The sequence below is a fragment of the Melospiza georgiana genome, chromosome 25 (genome assembly GCF_028018845.1).
Source record: "Melospiza georgiana isolate bMelGeo1 chromosome 25, bMelGeo1.pri, whole genome shotgun sequence".
NCBI lineage: Eukaryota > Metazoa > Chordata > Aves > Passeriformes > Passerellidae > Melospiza > Melospiza georgiana.
Window position 1 is genome coordinate 4,978,592 of NC_080454.1, and position 20,583 is coordinate 4,999,174.

The following is a 20,583-nucleotide window of genomic DNA, read 5'->3' on the forward strand; positions in this document are numbered from 1 at the left end:
GTAGTTAGGATTGCCTGTTTGTGATGGTAGTTAGGACAGCCTGTTTGTTATGGCAGTTGTTTGAATAAAAACTCTCTTAACCCTCCACTGCCTTGCCGTGTCCCTTCCTTCTCCCGCTGTGCCTCAGCTGCCCGGAGCAATGTGAGGGGAGAGCGGGCCCAGCCTGGCCCAGAGCTGAGCCCCAGCAGAGCCCTGGCAGAGCCCAGAGCAGCCTCGGCCCCTGCAGAGTCAGCCTGGAAGAAGGCGCTTGGAGCCTTCTCGGCTGCACCCGGCTCTTGGTTACAAACTGGGTGTGCTGGAAAATGCCACCGGCTCTGCACGAGGGCAGAAGGGGCCCGGGGAAGGCCCAAGTGCTCCATGCAAGGGAAAAACCTGCCCTGGGTTTGTTATAAATAACTGGGTAGTGTTGGCTTTTGCTATTATGTATTGACATCTGCAAATTATTCTTAATCACAACGATTTTGATGCAGTACAGTTTGTAATCACTTTTAACTGCTTTTGCTGTAGTATAATTTGTCAGGTTTTTGTGGCCAATGCCCTGGCCCCTGTGTAGCTCATATCCTCAGAACATCATTTATGGATGATATTTTAGTTTGGGAACAGTGTGAAAAACATACATTATAATTTTGGCTTTTGCAAAATATTAAAGTGGATGCCAGATGTTGTCCGTTATAATGTTAACTTTTGCAGAAGTAGCTGTAGTTGTGAAATAATAACTAATGCTTTTATTTTTGTAACTAACTGACAATAATAATTCAGAGATATTTGTGAAATAGCTAATGTTCATTTAAAGTACTTGTGGAAATAGCAAAAAGCGTCTGCGTGGTCAGATACCATTTCAGGAAGGGATGTGATGAGGAGCCCTGCCACTGACCCTTCCACTGTCAATAACTGTCACCTGCTGAAACCACAGAACAGGGGCCCTTGTGAGGGAGTGACACACAACCCTCAAAACAGCAATCCACGATTCCTGCAAGTGCTCTAAAAAGGCGAGTTGGGGTCAAACCAACCTAAAGAATTCCTGGAACATGTAAACAAGTTAAAAGAAATGTTTGAATTACTATAATGATTATGAATATGTATTTGACCAATGTAGGGGGAAAAGGAGATAAGAGTTGCAGTGGTTAACAGGTGTGCCTCAGGCCATCGCCAAGTACCAGTGCTGTTATTCATGTGTCTCTAGTTATCCCTTATTAAAATTCTAAAAATTCTAAAGCGTGAGGCTCCTTTCTCACAACACCCAAGGTCCTCACCCCTTGTTGTTCTCCCAAGGCAGGATCTGTCAATCCTAAGATTTGTCTGGATGGAGAAGAAAAAGACTGCAAAGAAAAGGAAAATGCATTGGTGTAGAGGCCCGTGGGCCTACCATTAGAGTTTAATCTCCCACTCGTGGAGGACTGGTCCCCAATAAGAGGAATAGATTTCAAGGTTATGGGAGAAGCTTGCTTCTCCCACAGATCTTTGCAGGCACATGCTGATTTATGTAAAGTTATGTTACTCCATTGGCCTGTTGGCCTAATTACCCTAGTTCAACCCCTGTTACCCATCTCTGGTTAGTCCCTAGAATATTCTCCTCTCTCTGTCCCTCCATTAGCCCTAGTTTACTGCATTCCTCTGCCCCTGTTTCCCTATTAACTGACCCGACCCTTAACCCCTCCTTTGCACCATTTTCCCCCATATCCATTGGACCCTGGCCCTCAGCTCCACCCTCACTACCCCAGATAAAAACCCCCTGTGCCCTCAGCTTGCACCCTGTCTCTGTTCCTGGGCCCTGCTCAGCTCTGCCCCTGTTCCTGTACCAATAAACCCAGTTTGCTGCAGATCATACCCAGACCCATCCTGCCGACTTTGTCAGCTTTATAAAGCAGCCATGAGCTTCGGGCTCCGGAGTGCCGGACGCTCCAAGGGCCTCGGCAGCGCCAGGACACTCCAGACTGGGACAGCCAGGCAGGGCAGGAGGAATCACTGCCCCTTTCCCCTCTCTGCTGCTCCATCTCCCAGCCCAGCATCGCTGCAGGACAGCCTCACTGCCAACGCCATCCTGCCAGGGATGGACTGGGGGGATCTCCTTCCCCTTCCCTCTGCCATGGAGGCAAATCCCATCTTCTCCTTGTCTGCCCTCCTTCTTCTCCTCATTCTGTCCTACATCCATCCACGTTTCTTTCTCATCTCCTTCCTCCCTTGTTCCTTCTCGTTCCTTCCTCTCCTTCTGCCTTTTCCTTTTCCCTTCTCCATGTCTCTTCTTCTCCTTGTCAGCCCAGGGAACTGTGAGGAGGTAAAAGCCTCCCTGTGCTGGGAAGGGTGTGGGGAATGTGAGAAGAGCTTCAGGTAGAGCTCAACCTATTCGTGGTGACTCCAAAGACGGTGGTGTCGGATGTAGAGATCCGTGGAGATGCAGAGATCCCCCTGCAGATCCATGAGGCTGCAGACATCCCCCTGCAGATCCATTTGGATGCAGAGATCCCCCTGCAGCCCCCGGAGCAGCCACGCTGAGCACGGTGATGCCTGAGAGGAGGCTGTGACCCCGCGGCCAGAGGGCCCCGCTGGAGCAGCCTGTCCTGGCAGGACTGACCCCGGGGCACAGTGACCCACGCTGCAGCACTTGGAGAGGGCTGTGCCCCATGGGATGGACTCAGCTCGGAGAAGTTCCTGGAGAAGTCTCCGGTGAGAGAGAGCCCAGGGTGCAGCAGGGGAATGACTCCTGTCCCTGAGCAGAGGGAGAAGCCCCGGGGCATGAACTGAGCCCGGCCCCATTCCCTGTCTCCGGCACGGCCAGGGTAGGAGGTGCAGCTGGAAGGAGGGAGGCGTGGGGGAAAGCTGGATTTAAGGGTCTCCACTTACTTCTCATTATGCTGCTCTGAGTTTTTGGAGTTTTCTGTCACAAATCTCTCCACTCCCCCACTCATCCACAGGGCTTTGGGGCGGTTTTCCCGTTTTTGGGGGAAATCAAAGCGATGCACTGATGCTCCTAATTAGGGGTAGGAGAAATGAGGCTCCAGGGCGTCCCGCTGAGCCGGAGCCACCGGAGCCGCAGTGCCAGGAAAGCCGTGGCGGGAGGTGCAGAGAAGTTTGTTTGTGTTTTCAGCTCAATCCCCCTCGGGCCCGGGCCCGTTCCAGGGCTGTTCCTCAGCTCCGGCTCTGCCCTCACGCAGCCCGGGGGGCGCTGAGAGCGCGGGGCGGGGCTGTGCCGTGTGCAGAGCCCGCCCCTGGCTGGGATTGGGCGATGGTGCCGTCAGTCGTGGTTGTGGCGCGCTGATTGGTGGGAGCCGGGCGGAGCAGGGCCCCGGTGGCGGGCTGAGGGTGGCCGTGGCTGGGCAGCGGCGCCATTGTCGGAGCGGGCCCGTGAGCGGCGGCAGTGGCCGGAGCGCGGTGAGGCGGTGGCGGAACTCGGAGGCGGCCGCAGCGCAGGTGGGAGCCGCGCTGGGTTGTGCGGGGGCTCGGGGCTGGCTGCGGGCCTCGGGGGCGGCAGGGGGCTTGGGCGGGTTCGTTGTGCCGTGTCCGGCCCGTGTTGCCGCTGGCGTGAGGGCGCTGCGGGAGCGGCTGCCCGCGGTCTCCTTGCGGCCGCTACCTCGGCAGGAGCCGCTGCCGGAGCAGCGCTGGCTCGGCCCGGTTGCTGTGGCTGGGACAGAGGGGGCTGCCCCGTGCCCGGGGCTGTGCGGGGAAATTCCCGTGGCTGGAGGTTTTTGTGCCCAGAGGAGACAGAGGAGTCCTGTAAAAGTGACTTTATTGCTGAGCAGAGGGAGAGGCCGTGGGGCATTTGCTGTGCGGTCTCTGCCATTGTTGTAGTTCGCAGCCTCCTTTTCATCCTCATTTCCCGGCCTCATCTCCCTCTCCATTTGCCCCTTAGCTGAGGTACTTGGAAGGTTCAGACCTGCCGATCCACCAACTGCATGTCCTCGTTAATGTGCACCCCCACTTTTGTATAACAGCTGATATTCACGGCTCTGTTAAGTCTTTGTTCTTCCCGAAGTTCAGGAATTCAGCGGGAGTTTGTCTGAGCAGCAGTCCATGTTAATTAGTAACAGTTTTTGAAACTGATGGTTTCGCCCTTCCTTATCTACACGTCCCTGGCCCTGTCGCCAGGCAGATTAACTCAGTGATTTTTTTTTTTTTTTCTTTTTTTCCTTACTGTGTCTTTGGTTTTGGGATTATTCTCAGTGCCCTCATTCCCTGTCCTTTTGTAGCCGTTTCTGGATCAGGAGGCCTGGCTGCCACCTGCATCCCCTTGCTCACCTGCTGAATGAGCTGCAGCTGCACTCTCAAGGTGTGGAGCATGGTACAAAGATGAGAGTTGCTGTAGCAGATCAGAGGAGAAAAAGCATTTGTTTAACCCATGGTCTGTCATGGAGCCACAAAACCGTGTCCCATTGCCATTCTTTTCACGTTTTAGCTGGAACATGAGCTGCTTTTTTGTTTCCTTTGTTATCTGTTTCACCACTTTTCCTTTGTCATCTATTTGCCAACAGCAGTTTGAGTAATTTAATTTTTCATTAACTCCTCCTCCTTCTGCTACCAGATGATCTGACTCCATCCCATGGTGAAGTGTTGTGTTCCTCATTTCAGTGGATTGGTCAGCAGGAAGGTCAGGAGCTGGAGCTGTCTGCTTGGTTATTCCGAGGACAGCTTGTAATCTAATGATGCCATGGAAATGAGAAATGGGTTCTGTGGCTCCTGATATGAATTGGTTCGGGTACTCAGTGGCTGGTTCATGGTGTTGTAGGATTTGTTCTGGTGGACGTTGATGTTTTTCCCATTATTTGCACTGCCTCAGGAGCCAGGGCTGCATCAGTTGGCCAATTTTCTGTAATTTAAACATCAAATACTTGGGTTCCCAACTGCTTTCCTGAACTTGTGGTAGCAACACCCCCCATGCTGTAATCCACCCTATATAACACAGACAGTGACAGCACATGTTGGAGTTGGCAGAGGGATGATTCCCCCCCACTTTTTAAAGTGAAGTTTTCCCAACATTCTCCATTTGCTGTTTCCCTTTGCAGCTTCACCCGTTTCTGTTGCAGGGTCAGATATCCTCCCCCTGGGCTCTGCCTTGAGCTGTGCAAATTCCATCAGTGCAAGCAGGCAGAGCTTGGGGTGAGGGGCAGAGGGAATCAGCCCAATTCCTGCCCCAGGCAAGAGACCCAGGTACATTGTCCATACTTTGCCCAGCAGTGTTCATTTGCATTTCTAAAGCTCCTCTCAGGCTGACTAGAACCAAAGCTTCTCTTCCAGGGCAGTAACCTGGTGACTCCCCTTTTCCTTTCCCACCCACCTTCCTTTGCCTTTTTTTTGATGTCTTTTTTTTTTCCTTTTTTAAAATAGTATTCTGTTAACTGTTTATGAGTTAAAGCGTCGCATTTCAACCTCTTCTAGTTTTTCCTAAATTTAGGTGAGCATGGAGAAACACAGACCAAAATTGTGCCATCGCTAAGAGACACGCACACACATACCCAAAAAGCCTCTACTTCTCATAAGAATAGAAATTGATTCTGACACCCCTGACCTAAACCTTATTGACCAAAAGAAGGATTATTAAGAAAAAAACATTCTAATGTTGTAATCTTATCACCAAAATGGTGGGAAGAGCCAAAACTCTCCAACATTTCCAGTGTTAAAAAGTCAAGGAATTACTTGATTCTGGCCAGGATGTGCAACAGAAATCATTTCACTCACACACAGCCCGGGTGTGGAAAGAAAATTGTTGAATGACACGTGAGTTTTACTAGATTTTTCCTAAACTTTATGCCATCCAAAACCCACAGAAATCCACTGGTTTAATGTTCATTGCTTCCAAGTTGTGTAAGTTTTTAGTGTGTGGTTTCCTATTAGACCCAGATTTCTTCCCCTCTGATGTAAATTAGGTCCAAACTCCTGGATTTCCTTCTCAGCCTTTTTCCAGCCCAGGTGTCTCCAGCTCTGGGGGGGGCAGTGTCTGGGGTAGCTGTTGGTTGCTGTTTGCTGCTGGGCAATGTTGATGTTTTATTGCTGGTCGTTATCTCTGTGGGTGTCTTTTGGGCTATTCCCAGTCTGTTGAGAGGTTGAACTCATCTCCATTGAATGGTGTAACATCCCTTAAATAAAACCTTTAAAATTCCTTTCCCCAAAGCAAAGACAAACCAAGCCTGAGTAGAGAAATAAGGTTTAAAAGAACCAAACTCGGTACATTTTGCAGCAGTGCAATGGCAGGCAGCCCAGAGTGTGGGTGTCAGTGAGCCCCAGAGTGGAATTGTGCCGTGGTGTTCCCCAGCAGCTGTGGCAGTGCAGGCCCAGCCAGCGCTGAAGCTGCAGCAGTGGCAGCAAGGCTTGGCCCCAGGGGCTGGAGATGGCAGAGGAGGGTGGCCAGGATTGCAGAGGATTCCAGGCGAGGATCTGTGGGCAGGCGCAGGGGCTTGGCCCGCTGTGGAGCCCTGGCTGCTGCTGCGTTGCCTTCAGGGCAGGCTCAGGGGTGGCCTCCCATCCTCCTGCTGTGGGCGGGAAGTGCAAATCTCCGGGGCTTCAGAGCCCTTGAGGCCAGGCTGAGGGGTCCCCCCGTGTTGAGCTGTGCTGGCGGCTGTTTCTGGCCTCAGGGACACTTGGCATGGGCCCCTTGGCCACCAGTGGTGCTGCTTTGCACTCCTTAGGCAGGAGCCGATGTCCTGGCTGGGTGTTGGCAGCAGCGAAGTGCCAGGGCAGGCTGTGTGCCAGCCCAGCTTCCTTTGTGAGAGATTTCGCAAGTGACAGGATTGTGGCCACAGACTGCCTTAAATGTACATCCCTCATCTCCACCCTGCTCTAGGTGGAGAATTACCAGGATAAGGAATTCCAGACATCCCTTCCAAGGGAGATAATTGAATATCTGCCCTGAGTCTGTCTCTTCTTCTTGCCATAGCCAATGGCAAAAGCCGTACCCATGGCATCTTGGTTTTTATCACCAGCTTCCAAAGGTGTTTCTTTCGTTCTTGCATTCTTTCTTTCTTTCGTTCTTTCTTTCTTTCCCCATTCATTCTTTCTACCTGACCTGAACTCTGGGGGTTCCAGGGGATATGGAGGTCCCATTGTATTCCTAAAGCTGCCATAACCCCCTGAAGGATCTTTCCAGTAAAATGACTTCTTCTTTCTGAGTCTATTGCTTCCACAATCCCTTCTCTATGAATTGTTCTTTTAGAAATTCCTGATAAGTGATGCAGTGAATGCCGAAGCAGTGAGAATTGCCTTTGCCCCTCTGTTAGGTGCCATGGTGTCAGCAGAAGATGTTGAAGCCTTCCTACTCAGGGCATTTCAGTGCCAGGCTCTCACAGGCACCCACAGCTCCGCGGGTTGAGCTGAGCATGGGGCGGTGACCTGCGCTGTGTCTGATTCCCCTTCCTTAATAACAGCCTGTCTTGTAGCTCTTTTCCCTTCTGCTGCCCTTGCAGAGCCGTCCACAAACACATTTTCTCCCTCAGGCCAGGGAATGTCCCATCATCAATCTCTCCCAGCCTGGGTCTGGAGCTCTGTCCCTTGAGTGCAGTCCTGGGTTCCTTGCCAGCCCCTCTCCAGGCTGTTCAGACAGGAGGCTGGGTTAAACCCTTGCCCTGTCCTCAGTTCTAAATCCTCCTGTGCCATTGAACAAGTTTCATACTGTAATAACCGAGCCCTGCTCATCCATTTAGAGGCTCTTTTGGTTGTCAAAGCTTTACCTTGGTGCCAGACTTGAACTATAGGAGATCTTCCTGTTGTCATCTGTTTTCAGCTCTCAGTTCCCATGTGAGCTGTGTCTGCACAATTCTGCAGAAAATGAAGCCAATCTCTGGCCACTGGGTTAAACATTTTAACACAAGAATTCCTTTGGCATGGCCCTGTTTAAAATCCACCTATAATTCAAATTCTTTCTCGCTGTCTGGGAGGGCCAGGGCAGGAGCCTCAGTTAATGTGCTTTTTAACACTTGAAAATTCTGTGATTCCTCCTTGTGTCCATCCATCCAGTTTGTTGTCTGAAGTATTCTAGGGAGAGATCCCTGGCTCCAAAACCCTGCCTTTAACAGGTAGTGAGTAATAAGCTGAAAGCCCTTCCTTCCTTCCCTCTCTTGGAATAGGGTATTGATTTTAAATAAATAGAAGCAACCTCTTGTCCTTGTTGCTTCAAAGTAATTCGATGAGGCTCCATAGCTAATTTCCGTTCTTTACCTGGGACTTCCCACATTTTTGGGGTCTCTTCAGTGTAGGCCTTGCCAGACATTTGACACACAAGTTCAACAGCATAAGCCGCTGTATGACCTTTTACAATATCAAAATCCAGCCACCAACTCCTTCCCAGTAAATTGCAATCACAGTAGGAAGAAAAAGAAATTCATTTATTTCAAACATATCCCCTAGATCTCCTAATAGTGGTTGATTAAATCATACCTGCTCATCTTTCCCACTTATTCCCTTAATAATTAAACCATGCCTTTACTGTTTTGCCCATTAGGTCTAAGATTCAGAGTGGATTGAGAGGCCCCAGTGTCCATCAGGAAATGCCTCCTCTCAATGCAGACCCTGCCTGAATGTTCTCAAGGGCTCCAGTGTGGAGGGTCCCTGGTGTGATGGGAGCTGTGACAGCCCTGCCAATCCATGTCCATCAAGGGGTGGACTTGCTGGTCCTGAGGGTGCTGCTGTCTGTGCTTGCAGTGTCCTTGTGCCCTGCAGCTGGAGCCCTGGTTCCTTGCCAGGGGCTGTTTGGGTGGGCTCTCCCCTGCCGAGGAGGGCAATGCCTCTGCCAGGTGCTTGTGGCCGAGCCGTGCCCTGGGTGCTGGGGCCCCCTTGGGCCCTGGGGTTGATTCCTCAGGGGCTGTAGGAACTGTGCCCTGGCCTTTGCCTTCAGCTTGGCCTTTTGCTGCTCCCTTCTTGCACTCACCTGCTGTGCCTTTGTGCCCAAGTGCTGCAGGGCCTTCTTGTGCCCCTCCTGCAGCCCCCTCAGTGCCTGTGGCTGCTCATCCTCTGACAGCTGCTGAGCTTTCTGCAGAATCATTTGTTTTCCAGCGACTCAAAGAATATCTTGATCCTTGCCTTATAATCCGCCTTTCCCAGATGTTCCTTGCTCCTCCTCCCTGTGCTCAGGGTGCCCTCCCCAGCCCGTATCCCAGAGCCGCTCCCTGTCCTGCCGCAGTGTCCAAAGGCGCCCCCGGCGGGCAGGGCCGGCAGCTCCACGGGGCCGGGCAGCGGCCGGGGCGTCCCGCAGCCTCCTGGGGGCCGGGGGCCGCTGCCGGCCCTGCCCGGGGCTGGTGGGGTCAGGCAGCGCCCGGCGCTGAGCCCCGGCTGCCCCACAGCCCCGGCCCGGCCCCGCAGCTCCCCACAGGCCCCCAGCCCGTGCTCCCGGTGACGCAGCTCTGCACCCGGTGCTGCCGCCCACAGAGAAACCCCCTGAAACCCTGACCTCCTTGTTTTCCTCTCCAGCTGGCAAATGTTGAGGATAAGATCCTGCTGAAAAACATCCCAATTCTCAGTATTTTTCTGTTCCTCCTCTTTTCTTTTTCTTACCACATAGATTCCTCTTGCTGCTTCTTGCCTTAACCTTATTGCTGCACACTCCTCTTCACCCAGTCTCTTACCAGCACACTAACAGCATCCATCCCCTGTTATCTAAATCCCTTCTCCACTTCCCTTATTGCCTCCCTGGATGTCCAAGTCCTCTGGGGAAATGTGCAATCTTCCTCAACCTTCTCAGAAGGAACCCTTCAGAGATAGTTTGGGATCATCATCCCTTTGGCACAGGACCTTTCCCGGCTTTCTATTTTCTACCCTGCATGGGTGCCCTGCCATGTTCACTCCCCAAAGATCCCAGTGCACTCACTGATGAGATTTGCAGTGCTCCCTCTCTGCTGACTCTTCACAGCCCCCCCGATGTGTCACTCGTCTGTCTCCTGGTCACTGTCGGGTACCCAATCAATCCCGCGTGGTGCTGCCCCCCCCAAGGAAGCCGATCACCCAAACTGGGTGAGGCAACTTCAGCTGCACTCACTGCCCGCCGCTACATATGGTGGAAGGAATTCCAGACGCGTCCCAAGGTGTGTGGAAAAATGGACATCACCAGAGGTTTCTGTCCACAAAGCAGACAGACCAGTCCTGTAGAAGTAATTTAATTCCTAAAGAAAGGCAGAGGCCATGGGACATTTCCTATGGAGTCTCTCCAATTGTTGGAGGACACAGCCTCCTGATCATCCTAATTTTCTCAGCTGCATCTCCCTCTTCCTTTCCCCATTGGGTGGAGTACTTGAAAGGAACAGACTTCCCAATCCACCTACTACATATCCCCTTGATGTGCTGCCTGCTTTTATGTAGCAAACGGTTATCATGGCTCTGTGAAGTCTTTGTTCTTCTCGAAGTTCATGAATTTAGCAGGACCTTGGCTGGGCAGCAGTCTGTGTCATCAATTAATAACATTTTCTGAAACTGATGGCTTCTCCTGTCGCTTCCTTATGTACAGGTTCCTGGCTCTATCTCTGAGCAGATTCACAGCATCTGTTTGTAAAGACACTTTCCTCTTCTTCCTTTCATGGGGGTCCCCCATTTGTGGGACATCCCCCCTGGAGCAGGGTGTCCCCGCCTTGCTGCAGCTCCACCCCTCAGGCAGTGCTCAGCCAATCATAGCACGCGGCGCTGATGACTCAGAAGTTGCCGGGCAGACCTGCAGCTCCCAGCGTTCCCCATCTGTTCCCCCCTCGAGGGGAATTTGGGGAGGTGGGAGTGCGGCAGCGCCAAGGCCGGGCCCCCCCGCACTGTCCTGGCGGGAGCGGCTGCAGTGGGGACCGAGTGCGGGCGGGAGCTGCCGAGAGCCCAGCGCTGCCCCAGCCCGACCTGCCCCAGCTCCATCCCTGCCCCTGCTGTGGGATGCTGTGGGTCTGGGGGGAAGAGGGAGCCACCAGTGGGAGCTGGGCCTGGGGCAGAAGGAGAAGCAGGGTTGAGGAACGAACTGGTCAAATGCTGCACGTGGGAGGAAAAGGTGGGATTGTGCAGGAGAAGGAGGAATTGTAGGAGGAAGAGGAGTGTGAGGAAGAGCAGGGACAGAGGAGAAGGAGGAGCAGAAAGAGGTGGCACCACAAGGTTCTACTCCTCCCTATATCTGCAGCCTCCCCTCAGCCCCTGTTGCCTTCTGATGCAAGGCAAGGTGACCTGGTTCTGAGGAAACGGCATGGTGACCCAAACTCTCCAGGGTCGCTCGGGCCAAGAACACACACTAATACCAATGTGGTGGACGGTTCAAAGGCCTTTATTGTCCCGTCCCGTGGGTTTTTATAATCGGGGAGGTTTTTCTCTACGTCAGGGGGTCTTACCTTACTGTAATTGGTTAATAAGGAGTCGAAAGTTCATAATGCTAGGGGGGTCTACATTCTTGGGTGATCCCTTATCACCAGGCGTTAGGGGGAGAGGAATCCTGCTGCTTTCCGTGACATCGCGAGATTTTCCGAACGCCTGCCCCTATCTACCACAAGCCCTGGGGGCTGAATCTTGATGTTTCTGAGCTTTATTGGGCAAATGTTGGTGCTTTTGTTTTTTTGTGAGGGCTGAATCTCTTTATTTTGGCGGGAGTTTTTGCTGAATATTGATGTTTGGGAAATTTTAGACTTGCATCTTGATCTTTAGAGGATTTCTGTGCTGAATCTTGGTGTTTTGGAGGTTCTTACAGACACAAGATGCCTAATGACTTTCCTAGATGAACTTGGACATGGAGGTTTTTCCAGTCCAAGCTGCTCTCCTCTTGATTTTTTCCCTAAACCAGGATTTTTCATTCCCAGGGCGTGGCCTGATGGAGGAGGAGGAAAAGCCCCAAATGTACCTCATGAAGAGGGGCAGCAAACCCTGCCCAGGGAGCTCTGGGGAGGAAAGAGGCCCCGTGAGCCAGGAATGCATCCTGAGATCCAGCCAGAGCTCAGAGCTAGTGAAGAAGCCTCATGTCAGGGAGAAGCCACACAGATGCTTGGAATGTGGGAAGTGTTTCAGCTGGAGCTCCACCCTGAGGCAGCACCAGGTGATCCACACTGGGGAGAGGCCCTTTGAGTGTGAGGAGTGTGGGAGGAGTTTCAGCCACAACTCTGTCCTGATCCAACACCAGAGGATCCACACTGGGGAGAAGCCCTTTGAGTGTGAGGAATGTGGGAAGAGCTTCAGGCAGAGGGGCCAACTGATACGACACCAGGTGATCCACACTGGGGAAAAGCCCTATGAGTGTGGGGAATGTGGGATGAGCTTCAGGCAGAAGGGCTACCTGGTGCAGCACCACATGATCCACACTGGGGAGAAGCCCTTTGAGTGTGGGGAATGTGGGAAGGGCTTCAGAGGAAGCTCGGCCCTGATTCGGCACCAGGTGATCCACACGGGGGAACGGCCCTACAGCTGCTTGGAATGTGGGAAGAGCTATGGGTGGAACTCTGACCTGAGAAAACACCAGCGCACCCACACTGGGGAGAGGCCCTACGAGTGTCCTGAGTGTGGGAAGAGGTTTCACAGGAGCTGCGATCTCCTCAAACATGAGCGGATTCACACGGAGGAGAGGCCATTCCGCTGCCCCGACTGTGGGAAGGGCTTCAAGCAAAACTGCAAACTCACCATCCACCGGCGCATCCACACCGGGGAGAGACCCTACGAGTGTTGGGAGTGTGGGATGAGATTCTCACAGAGCTCTCACTTGACAGAACACCAACGGAGGCGCCACTGAGGGAAGCCCTGCGAGTGCCCCAAGTGTGGGAAGAGCTTTGTGTGCTTCTCCAGCTCCATCCGCCATGAGAGGATCCACGTTGGATGATCCCCAGTGACCATTGTTGGGCAGAGCCCTGGTGGTCCATGGTCCTGCTGATCTGTGTTGGGAAGACACCTGGCTTGGAGGCTTCACATCTTCCTGGTTCCCTGTGGGCAACTAGATAAATGCAGCAGCAGGAACATCCATTGGGACACAGACCAGCAATAGGAATTCCTTGGGGACAGCAGATTTCGACTTTCAACCACATAAAATCTCTTGCATTCAATCCTATCTTCTGGTAACATCAGCTAGTACTGAATGATGTTGAAGGTATGTTCAGGGTGGACTGGACTAAATGATTCTTGTTTCCCCAGTCTGTTCTGTTTATGCTGAATAATAAGTTTTGTACCTTTAGGACTTGTCCTGAAAGGGGGAGAGAAGAAGCACGGAGTTTGTTTTCATACTCGGCACTCACTCCTCGACATTCCTGCTCCTGTGCTGTGTTGTCTGCGGTTGGACAAACGGCGAGACAGAGCTCTCCTTTGTTTTAGTTAGTTTAGCTAGCTGAGGCAAAGAAGTTCCCTGGACTGTGGGGTTTTTCCCTTTTCTTTGGACCTGTTTAAACCTGTTCTGGCCTGAACACCCAGGGGAGCACCAGCAGCTCACACCTGTGGCCTACCAGGCCAGGCCTGGGCCGTTGCATTTCCAGCACCAGAGGGACTGATAAGAGACTGAGTGAGCCAAGCTACAGCCCATGGAGGGACTTTGTGAGTTTGTCTCTCTTTTAGAGCAGCAAGAGGTTTTATTGTTTAATACTGTTTAGGTTTTATTGTGTAATAAACAGGTTTTTCCACTTTCCTTCAAGGAGGTATTTTATTTTTCCTGAACCAGTTGGGGGAGGGGCCAGTTCAGTCTGCTGTCTAGAGGAACCCCTTTGGGGGTTCTCTCCCAAATTTCTCCTGAACCAAAGGACAAGGTCTTTTCCAACTTCAGGGATTCCACGATTTTGATTTCCCAGTGCCCAAGGGTGTCTTCCATAGCCAAATGGTGAAAAACTGGGGAAAAAACCAAGATTTTGGAGACAGTGGGATAGAAACTCCACCAGAAAAGGTTCTTGCCTTCTGCCTAAGCACGTGGATCCTCAGCCAGCATGGACACTGAAATCCTTTTGTTATGGTCTTGATTTTCTTTTAATTTCTCTTCATGCCTTTAAAATATCTAATCTTGAGGTAAAAGTAGACATTGAACTAAGACATGGGTGTGGTCATGGTAGAACACAGATATGGTGGGACACAGACATGGAGACTGACATAGGGACACATGGACATGGAGGGGGCCATAGCCATTCATGGGGACATGTGTGGACACGGGCATGGATGGAGATGTGGGGAACAGTGACAGGGATGGAAACATGGTGGGGAGACAGCCATGGGTGAGGACATGGTGGGACATGGCTATGGCCAGTGCCATGGGGGAAACTTATAGGGCATGGGGGGGATGCTGGGTTTGAGGGAGTTGAGGGTTCCTGGGAGGGACCTGGGGCTTGCTGAGGCCTTTGGGGGCCCCCGGCCAAATGGCTCTCGCTTTGCTGGGAGACCCAGGGGGAGGTTCTGGGGCAGTTGCTCGAGGACCCCCTGACCTGAAGCCCCAGCCAGGCATTGGGCTCCTGGAAGGGGATGAACGTCCTTGTCCCCAGGAGGGAAATCCCAGCACCCCCAGGGTGTCAGGGGCAGCTGAGGGGCCACATCAGGAAGGGGAAAGCCAGACAGAGATGTTACACTCTTAAACGACACCCCAAAAGTCCCAAAACTCAGGGATTGCTCCCAGGAAAAAGCATCCAGGAGCTGCATGAATTGAGGGAAAGGGGGGATCTGACCCCCCCAGACTGAGCAGGAGGGGCCTGTATCCCCCAAAACCAAACACAGGGACGAGAGGTGGAGCTGAAGGCACGATGGGAAAGGGGTAGGAGTGCAGGGGAAAAGAAGATTCAGAGTGTGAGAGGGATGGGATCCCCAAATTAAACTTGGAGGGGTTCTTGGGTTGGGGGAGCGATGGGAGAGGGGATGGGATAGACAAAGGGTGGTTCGGTGGGGATCCTATGGTGTCCCCATTGCTTTATCCGTGGAGTGATTCCCTGGGGCTCTGGAGGGGAATGGATCTGCACTGGGTGGGTTCCCAAGTCCCCTGCCCATACCTGGGGGGCTCATGGGAAGTTCCCTGGTTTCCTCCACCCAAATCCTGCAGCCATGGGAGAGAGAAGGGTGTGAAAGGAAGACTTGGAGTGGGCAGGGAGGAGGAGCAATAGGAAGAGGAGGGAGAGAGGAGGCGGAGGATGGGAAAAGGAAGAGCAGGAAGAGGAAGAGGAGGAGCCGCAGCAGAACCCCACGGTTTTCCCGCTTGCCCGTTGAGTCTGAAGCTCCCCTGGCCCTGGCAGCATCAACCCCCCAGGTCTCACAGGTGAGCAGAGAGGGGGAGCTCACCCCAAATCCATCGAGGGATCTCTGGGAAGGTTTGTTGCAGGGGAGGGGATGTTTGGATCTTGCAGATGCCCCAAAAGTGAGATGCAGATGCCCCTGTGGAGAACTGTGGAGGGTTCCTGTGGCAAACTGTCTGTACTGGCTGGGGAAGTGGTACCAGTTGAGGGGGGACCTTGATTTTGGGGCTCTTATTGGCATCACACTGGGGAGAGCAGCAAAGGCCAGTCCTGGAGCTGGGGGATCCCGGCAGCCTGAAGGGGTGGGGAAACCTGGAGATGAGTAGGGTCTGGGCCCATCCAACCGTGAACAGGGCGGTTTCTTCTCGAACTGGGCTTGGGAAGCAGGAGTGAGGGTCTCACCTGTTGTTTTCCCCCAAGCCAGGATTTGTCAATCCCAAACTTTGTCTGGATGGAGATGGAGGAGGCTGCAAGGAAAAGGGAGATGGCATGGGACATGAGGCAGGTGGGAAGGAAGTCGCTGCCCCTTTCCCCCTCTCCTCTGCTCCATGTCTCAGACCAACATTTCCCCTGGCTGCAGGACAATGCCCACTACCAATGCTGTCCTGCCAGGGATGAACTGGGGGGATCTCCTTCCCCTTCCCTCTGGCACAGAGGCAAATCCCATCCTGTCCTTGTCCATAGCTCCTTCCCTTTCTCATTCTGTCCTTCTTTCTTCCTCATTCCTTCCTTTCCTTTTCTCTACCCCAGACACTGAGGTGCAGACAGAGACCAGGGACAGCAAATCCCTGCTGCAGAACCTCATGGAAGAGGCCATTTTGAGCATGGGAATGCAATGGGGAGGATAAGCCCTCGAGATCCCATAAGGAGGAGTTGCAAACGCAGCCCTGGGAGCTGTGAGGAGGAAAGATGCCTCCTGTGTCCAGAAGGCAGCTGGAGATCCATTTGGAACTCAGAGGTGGTGGAGACAACTCATGGCTGGCAGAAACCCCACAAGTGCTTGGAATGTGGGAAGGTCTTCAGCCAGAGCTCTGGAGCTCAGATGTAATCTGGCTTCAGGTGATCCACATGGGGAAACGGCCTTACAAATGTGGGGAGTGTGGGAAGGGCTTTGGGTGGAGCTCCTACCTCATCCATCACTGCAAGATCCACCCTGGGGAGAGGCCCTATGAGTGTCCCGAGTGTAGGAAGTGGTTTCTGAGCAGGTCCAATCTCATCGTAATGAGTCAAGGGGTAAGCTGGAAATGTATTTATGATAATTGAAAACTGTGAATGAGTCCAGGGGCCAGCTGGGAATATTACTGAGATAGTAGAAGGTTACGTATTTTAGTTAAGATTTTAAAATTTGTTAAGAAGGCTAAATTAGCTAGCACAGTCACCTACCTTAGTGAAAGAGTAACAAATATATTAGAAAAGTAAAGCTAGGAGTGACAGGGATAGATGTAGCAATTGTGAAGGAGCAGAGACCATAGAAATATCTTGCCTTAAGAATAATCAAACAGTAAGGAGAGGCTTGGATTGTGATCAGCAGATCAAAAAGTCCTGCCAACTGGCCATGGGTGAAGAGTTTACCATGAGAAAGAGAGCTTTCTTCTTCCCATATGCCCACTCCCTCATTTCAAAATCCGACTGACCCAATTAAGGGAGTGCAAGTGCGCAGCCATATTAGGTATTCAGCTGATTATAATACAAAGTGGGCAGGTAATGATTATATACTACACCTCCTTAGAAACTGCTTGGATATGTAAAGCCTTTTCTGAATAAATAGAGAGCAGGAGTCTGCAACTCCTTGCACCTGCATTTGGAAATGATTCCTTATGTGTCCAGAACTGCAATAAAATACCCTTCTTTTCAACTTTAATTAGTTGAAGAGTTGTCTCTCCGTGCTTCAGTACATCAGCCCATTCACACAGAGGAGAGGCCCTTCCACTGCCCTGACTGCGGGAAGGGCTTCAGGCACAACTCCACCCTTGTCACCCACAGGAACATCGAGACTGGGGAGAGCCCCAGTGAGTGTCCTGTGTGTGGGAAGAGATTCTCCAGAAGCTCTCACTTGAGCCAACACAAATAGGGGCACCATTCGGGGAAGCCCTGTGAGTGCCCCCAGTCCCGGTGTCACCCCCTTTTCTCTGCCCACAGAGCTCCTGAGCTGGTGGCGGCCACAGCCCCTTCCCATGGCCATGCACCTGGCTGAGACCTCCTGTGATTGGGCAGGGAGGATTGGGGTGTGACTGGGCAGGGAGGGTGTGGGCCAGGTGGGGAACATTGGGTGCTGTGGGTCTGCCCAGCAAGTGGTGAGTCATCAGACCTGCTCTCTCTGATTGGCTGACTCTTGTTCATCACATTCTCCGATTGGCTGTGGAGAGCCTGGGAGTTGAGAGCAGGAATGGGAGTGATCCCGCCCAGAGCACCGGCATTGGCAAAATAGACCCAGCCTGGGCACAGGGAGTGAATTTATTACCAACCAAATCACAGCAGGATAAAGAGAAGGGAAAGGAATCTCTCCAGCCTCTTCCCCCTGATCAGGGGGGGTTAATGATGATGGAGACACAGGGATATCCGAATTTAGATCAGAAGCCAATTTTATTGAGTATACCAGGGGTTTATAGAGATTTTTACTTGTATGGTACTTATATAGGGCTCTATTTTCGGTAACAATCCCCCACTGGTTACACATTCTTCAGGACATCATGTCGCCTGGTAACATTATCTTATCACTAAGTCTCACAATATTTTTCTTGGTCACTTCTTGCCCTGAGAACCTTTATCTGTGTCTGTCTTTCCCATGGTTTCTGCTTGATCAGGCCTCAGATAACAGGCCCCTTTATCAGTTCCACTGTACTCTCTGTTTTATTCCCCATACCTCCCCCTATCTGTTCAAACAAAAATACACTCTTACGTGACTTGTCTATTAATTTTTTCACACACTGTAAAATAATATAATAAGCATAACAATGCATAATACAATGCCTGATACATATAAGGGTATTTTAACAAAATTTCTTATCCATCCACCAAGTTTCCAGTCCCCCAGAAGTTTACCTAGCCCTGTAAAGCCTGATACCACTGGGTAACCTTAGCCATTTTCCCAAGGGCATAAGTCTGTTAGAGGTTAAACAGGTGCTGATGTGGTGTTGAGGTCCTGTTCACAAGGGTTCTCTGCCAGTATTGGTGTTCAAGGTGAATCTTCAGGGTATGCACTCAAAGATTCTCAAAATGGTGTCACATTCTTTGCTGGAATTCACTTGGGACCATTCTCTATGGAGACACAAGCAAAACCTCTACCCCAGGTTGTGGATACTGGCAGCCTGGTCAGAGAGAGAAAGCCAGATAAACTTTCGCAGGAATTGTTCTGGGGAGTTTTGAGAAGTCTAAGAGAAAGAATTAAAACAATCTTGCAGCTGGTGTTTTGAACAGTTGTTTTCTCATAAGATGTTTACTAAAGTGTGTTTCCTTAAGTAGCCAATCATGTGAAGTGTGTTGATTAAAGGACCAGTCAGGTCCACCTGTGTCAGAGCAGTGTATAAAAAGGAATGGGTTTCTAATAAAATTATTATTAGTCTCCTGAAGAGAGTTAGACTTCATGTGTCACCTGACTCCTGTTCCTGACTCAATGGTGACGCCATGTGAACTAAGGATCAGGCCCCAGTATCTTACCAGATTCTGGATCCTTCATTAAGGCAGGGTTTTTTTCCCTTTAGTTGCAATTGTGAATTACAATTAAAATGTCGAACAATCAGTGGGTTGGGGTTCATCAAAGAACAATTCAAAAATTTTAAAACATAAAGGGCTTTCTGCAGTCTCTTGGCAGGGGTGCCATCTCTGGCCCCCCCTTTCTGTTGTACCAAGAGACGTTCGAGGGAGCCATGAGCCCGTTCAGTGATAGATTGGCCTGTTGGGGAATGAGCAATACCAGTTTTGTGCATAATTCCCTGTGGAAGTCATATTTTCTGGAAAAATCCCTTGACCCAGGATTCTTCTCCTGGGAAGCTGAGAAGCCTCAGAGAAAAAGGAAAACAATATTATCTCATTGCTTCTTCTGTGTTTTGCTGGTTTGGAATGTATTTGGAGATTGTTTATCCAACAGGTGATTGTTACATTGGTTTCATGTGTGAATTCTTTTGACTTAATGACCAATCACGGTCAAGCTGTGACAGGACTCTGAAAAGAGTCATAAGTTTTTCATTAGTATCTTTTAGCCTTCTGTAAGTCTCCTTTCTGTATTCTTTAGTGTAGTTTAATATAGTTTTAGTATACCACTCTTTAATATAGTAAAATATAATAAAATAATAAATTAGCCTTCTAAGAACATGGAGTCAGATTCATCATTCCTTCCTTGGTCTGGGAACCCCACAAATACAAGAATTCCCCAAAAGGCAACAAAGATAGCAGCTTGACAGGAAGTATGAGCTGGGCCATTGCCTGTCTTTACTTCAGATCGTATACCAAGCATTGCAAAAGCAGCAACGTGTCTAGAGACATCTTAAGCTGTTTTCCCTGTATGGGCAGATGCAAAAAGAGCACCAGAAAAGATATCAAAAGAGGAATTAATGTCTTTTAAATGGCCAAATTCAGAAAAATGGGTAATGTCTGATGCCAGACTTGAAGGCTCTGAAACCCTCTGGGATTAATACTTCCTACAATAGAGAGAAAAGAATACTTTTGGTAATCAAGACAAACAGCAATAATTCTTGAAGCTTGGGCTTTACTAATGCCAAAGTGCCAAATCGAAGTGACACCATTTTGGTGAAAAAATGAATGGCTCAATTTAGCCTGTTCTATCTTATTAGGTAGAACAGATTCTCGTACAGGCATTGTTAAAAGGTCAGTTTGCCTGTTCCCTTCAGCTAAAATTCTGGGAAGTCCTGTATGCAGTCAAATATGCTTAACAAAATAAGGAAATGTTCTATTTTCCAAGGAAAAAACAAGGAGCTGCAACCAATAAAAAAGTTGTCAATTTTCAACCTTCTTCAAAACTGATGCTTCAGCTCTCATCACAATTCCTACAACTTCAGCTGAATCTGTAACCAGATTAAATGAACAGAAAACTTGTGAAAAGCTCTCACAACAGCAGCAAGTTCAACAATTTGAGGGGACCCCTGAGCTGTGGATACATCTGCTCTCCAGGCACTAGAAGAGGGGTCTCTCCATACTACCACGGATTTCTTAGAGTGACCAGAACCATCTGTGAATACTGCTAAGCCTTGAAGTTGGTTTTCTCTGTCAATTGAAAAAAATATAAAAGCTTAAAAAAGCTTTTAAAATATGTCAAAACAGCTTATGTTTTGCAGAATGTATTGAGATTTGTCCACTGAATTCAGCAAAGGCTACCCTACTGGTAGGAAAATAGTTGAAAATTCCCCTCCTGCATGAGAAATAAGTCTCATTCAGGTCTGAACAACCAGTTGGACCATCATTTCATGTTGGGTACTAATGGTTTTAGTCATTTGGTGCGGTAAATAAATCCATTCAGTGATAA

General features: G+C 50.6%; 1 protein-coding gene across 1 annotated transcript; it reads left to right on the top strand.

The window, feature by feature from the left end:
- Positions 1-3,343: 3,343 nt before the first annotated feature.
- LOC131093423 (zinc finger protein 239-like) lies at positions 3,344-13,921 on the top strand. The gene is made up of 2 exons (XM_058040589.1): positions 3,344-3,408; positions 11,730-13,921. The coding sequence occupies exon 2, from the start codon at positions 11,741-11,743 to the stop codon at positions 12,647-12,649; it is 909 nt and encodes a 302-aa protein (XP_057896572.1). The 5' UTR covers positions 3,344-3,408; positions 11,730-11,740; the 3' UTR covers positions 12,650-13,921.
- The last annotated feature ends 6,662 nt before the right edge of the window (positions 13,922-20,583 follow it).

What these genes read in the sequence shown, in the direction of transcription:
- LOC131093423 (XM_058040589.1), top strand. Translation starts at nt 11,741, where the DNA reads ATGGAGGAGGAGGAAAAGCCCCAAATGTACCTCATGAAGAGGGGCAGC.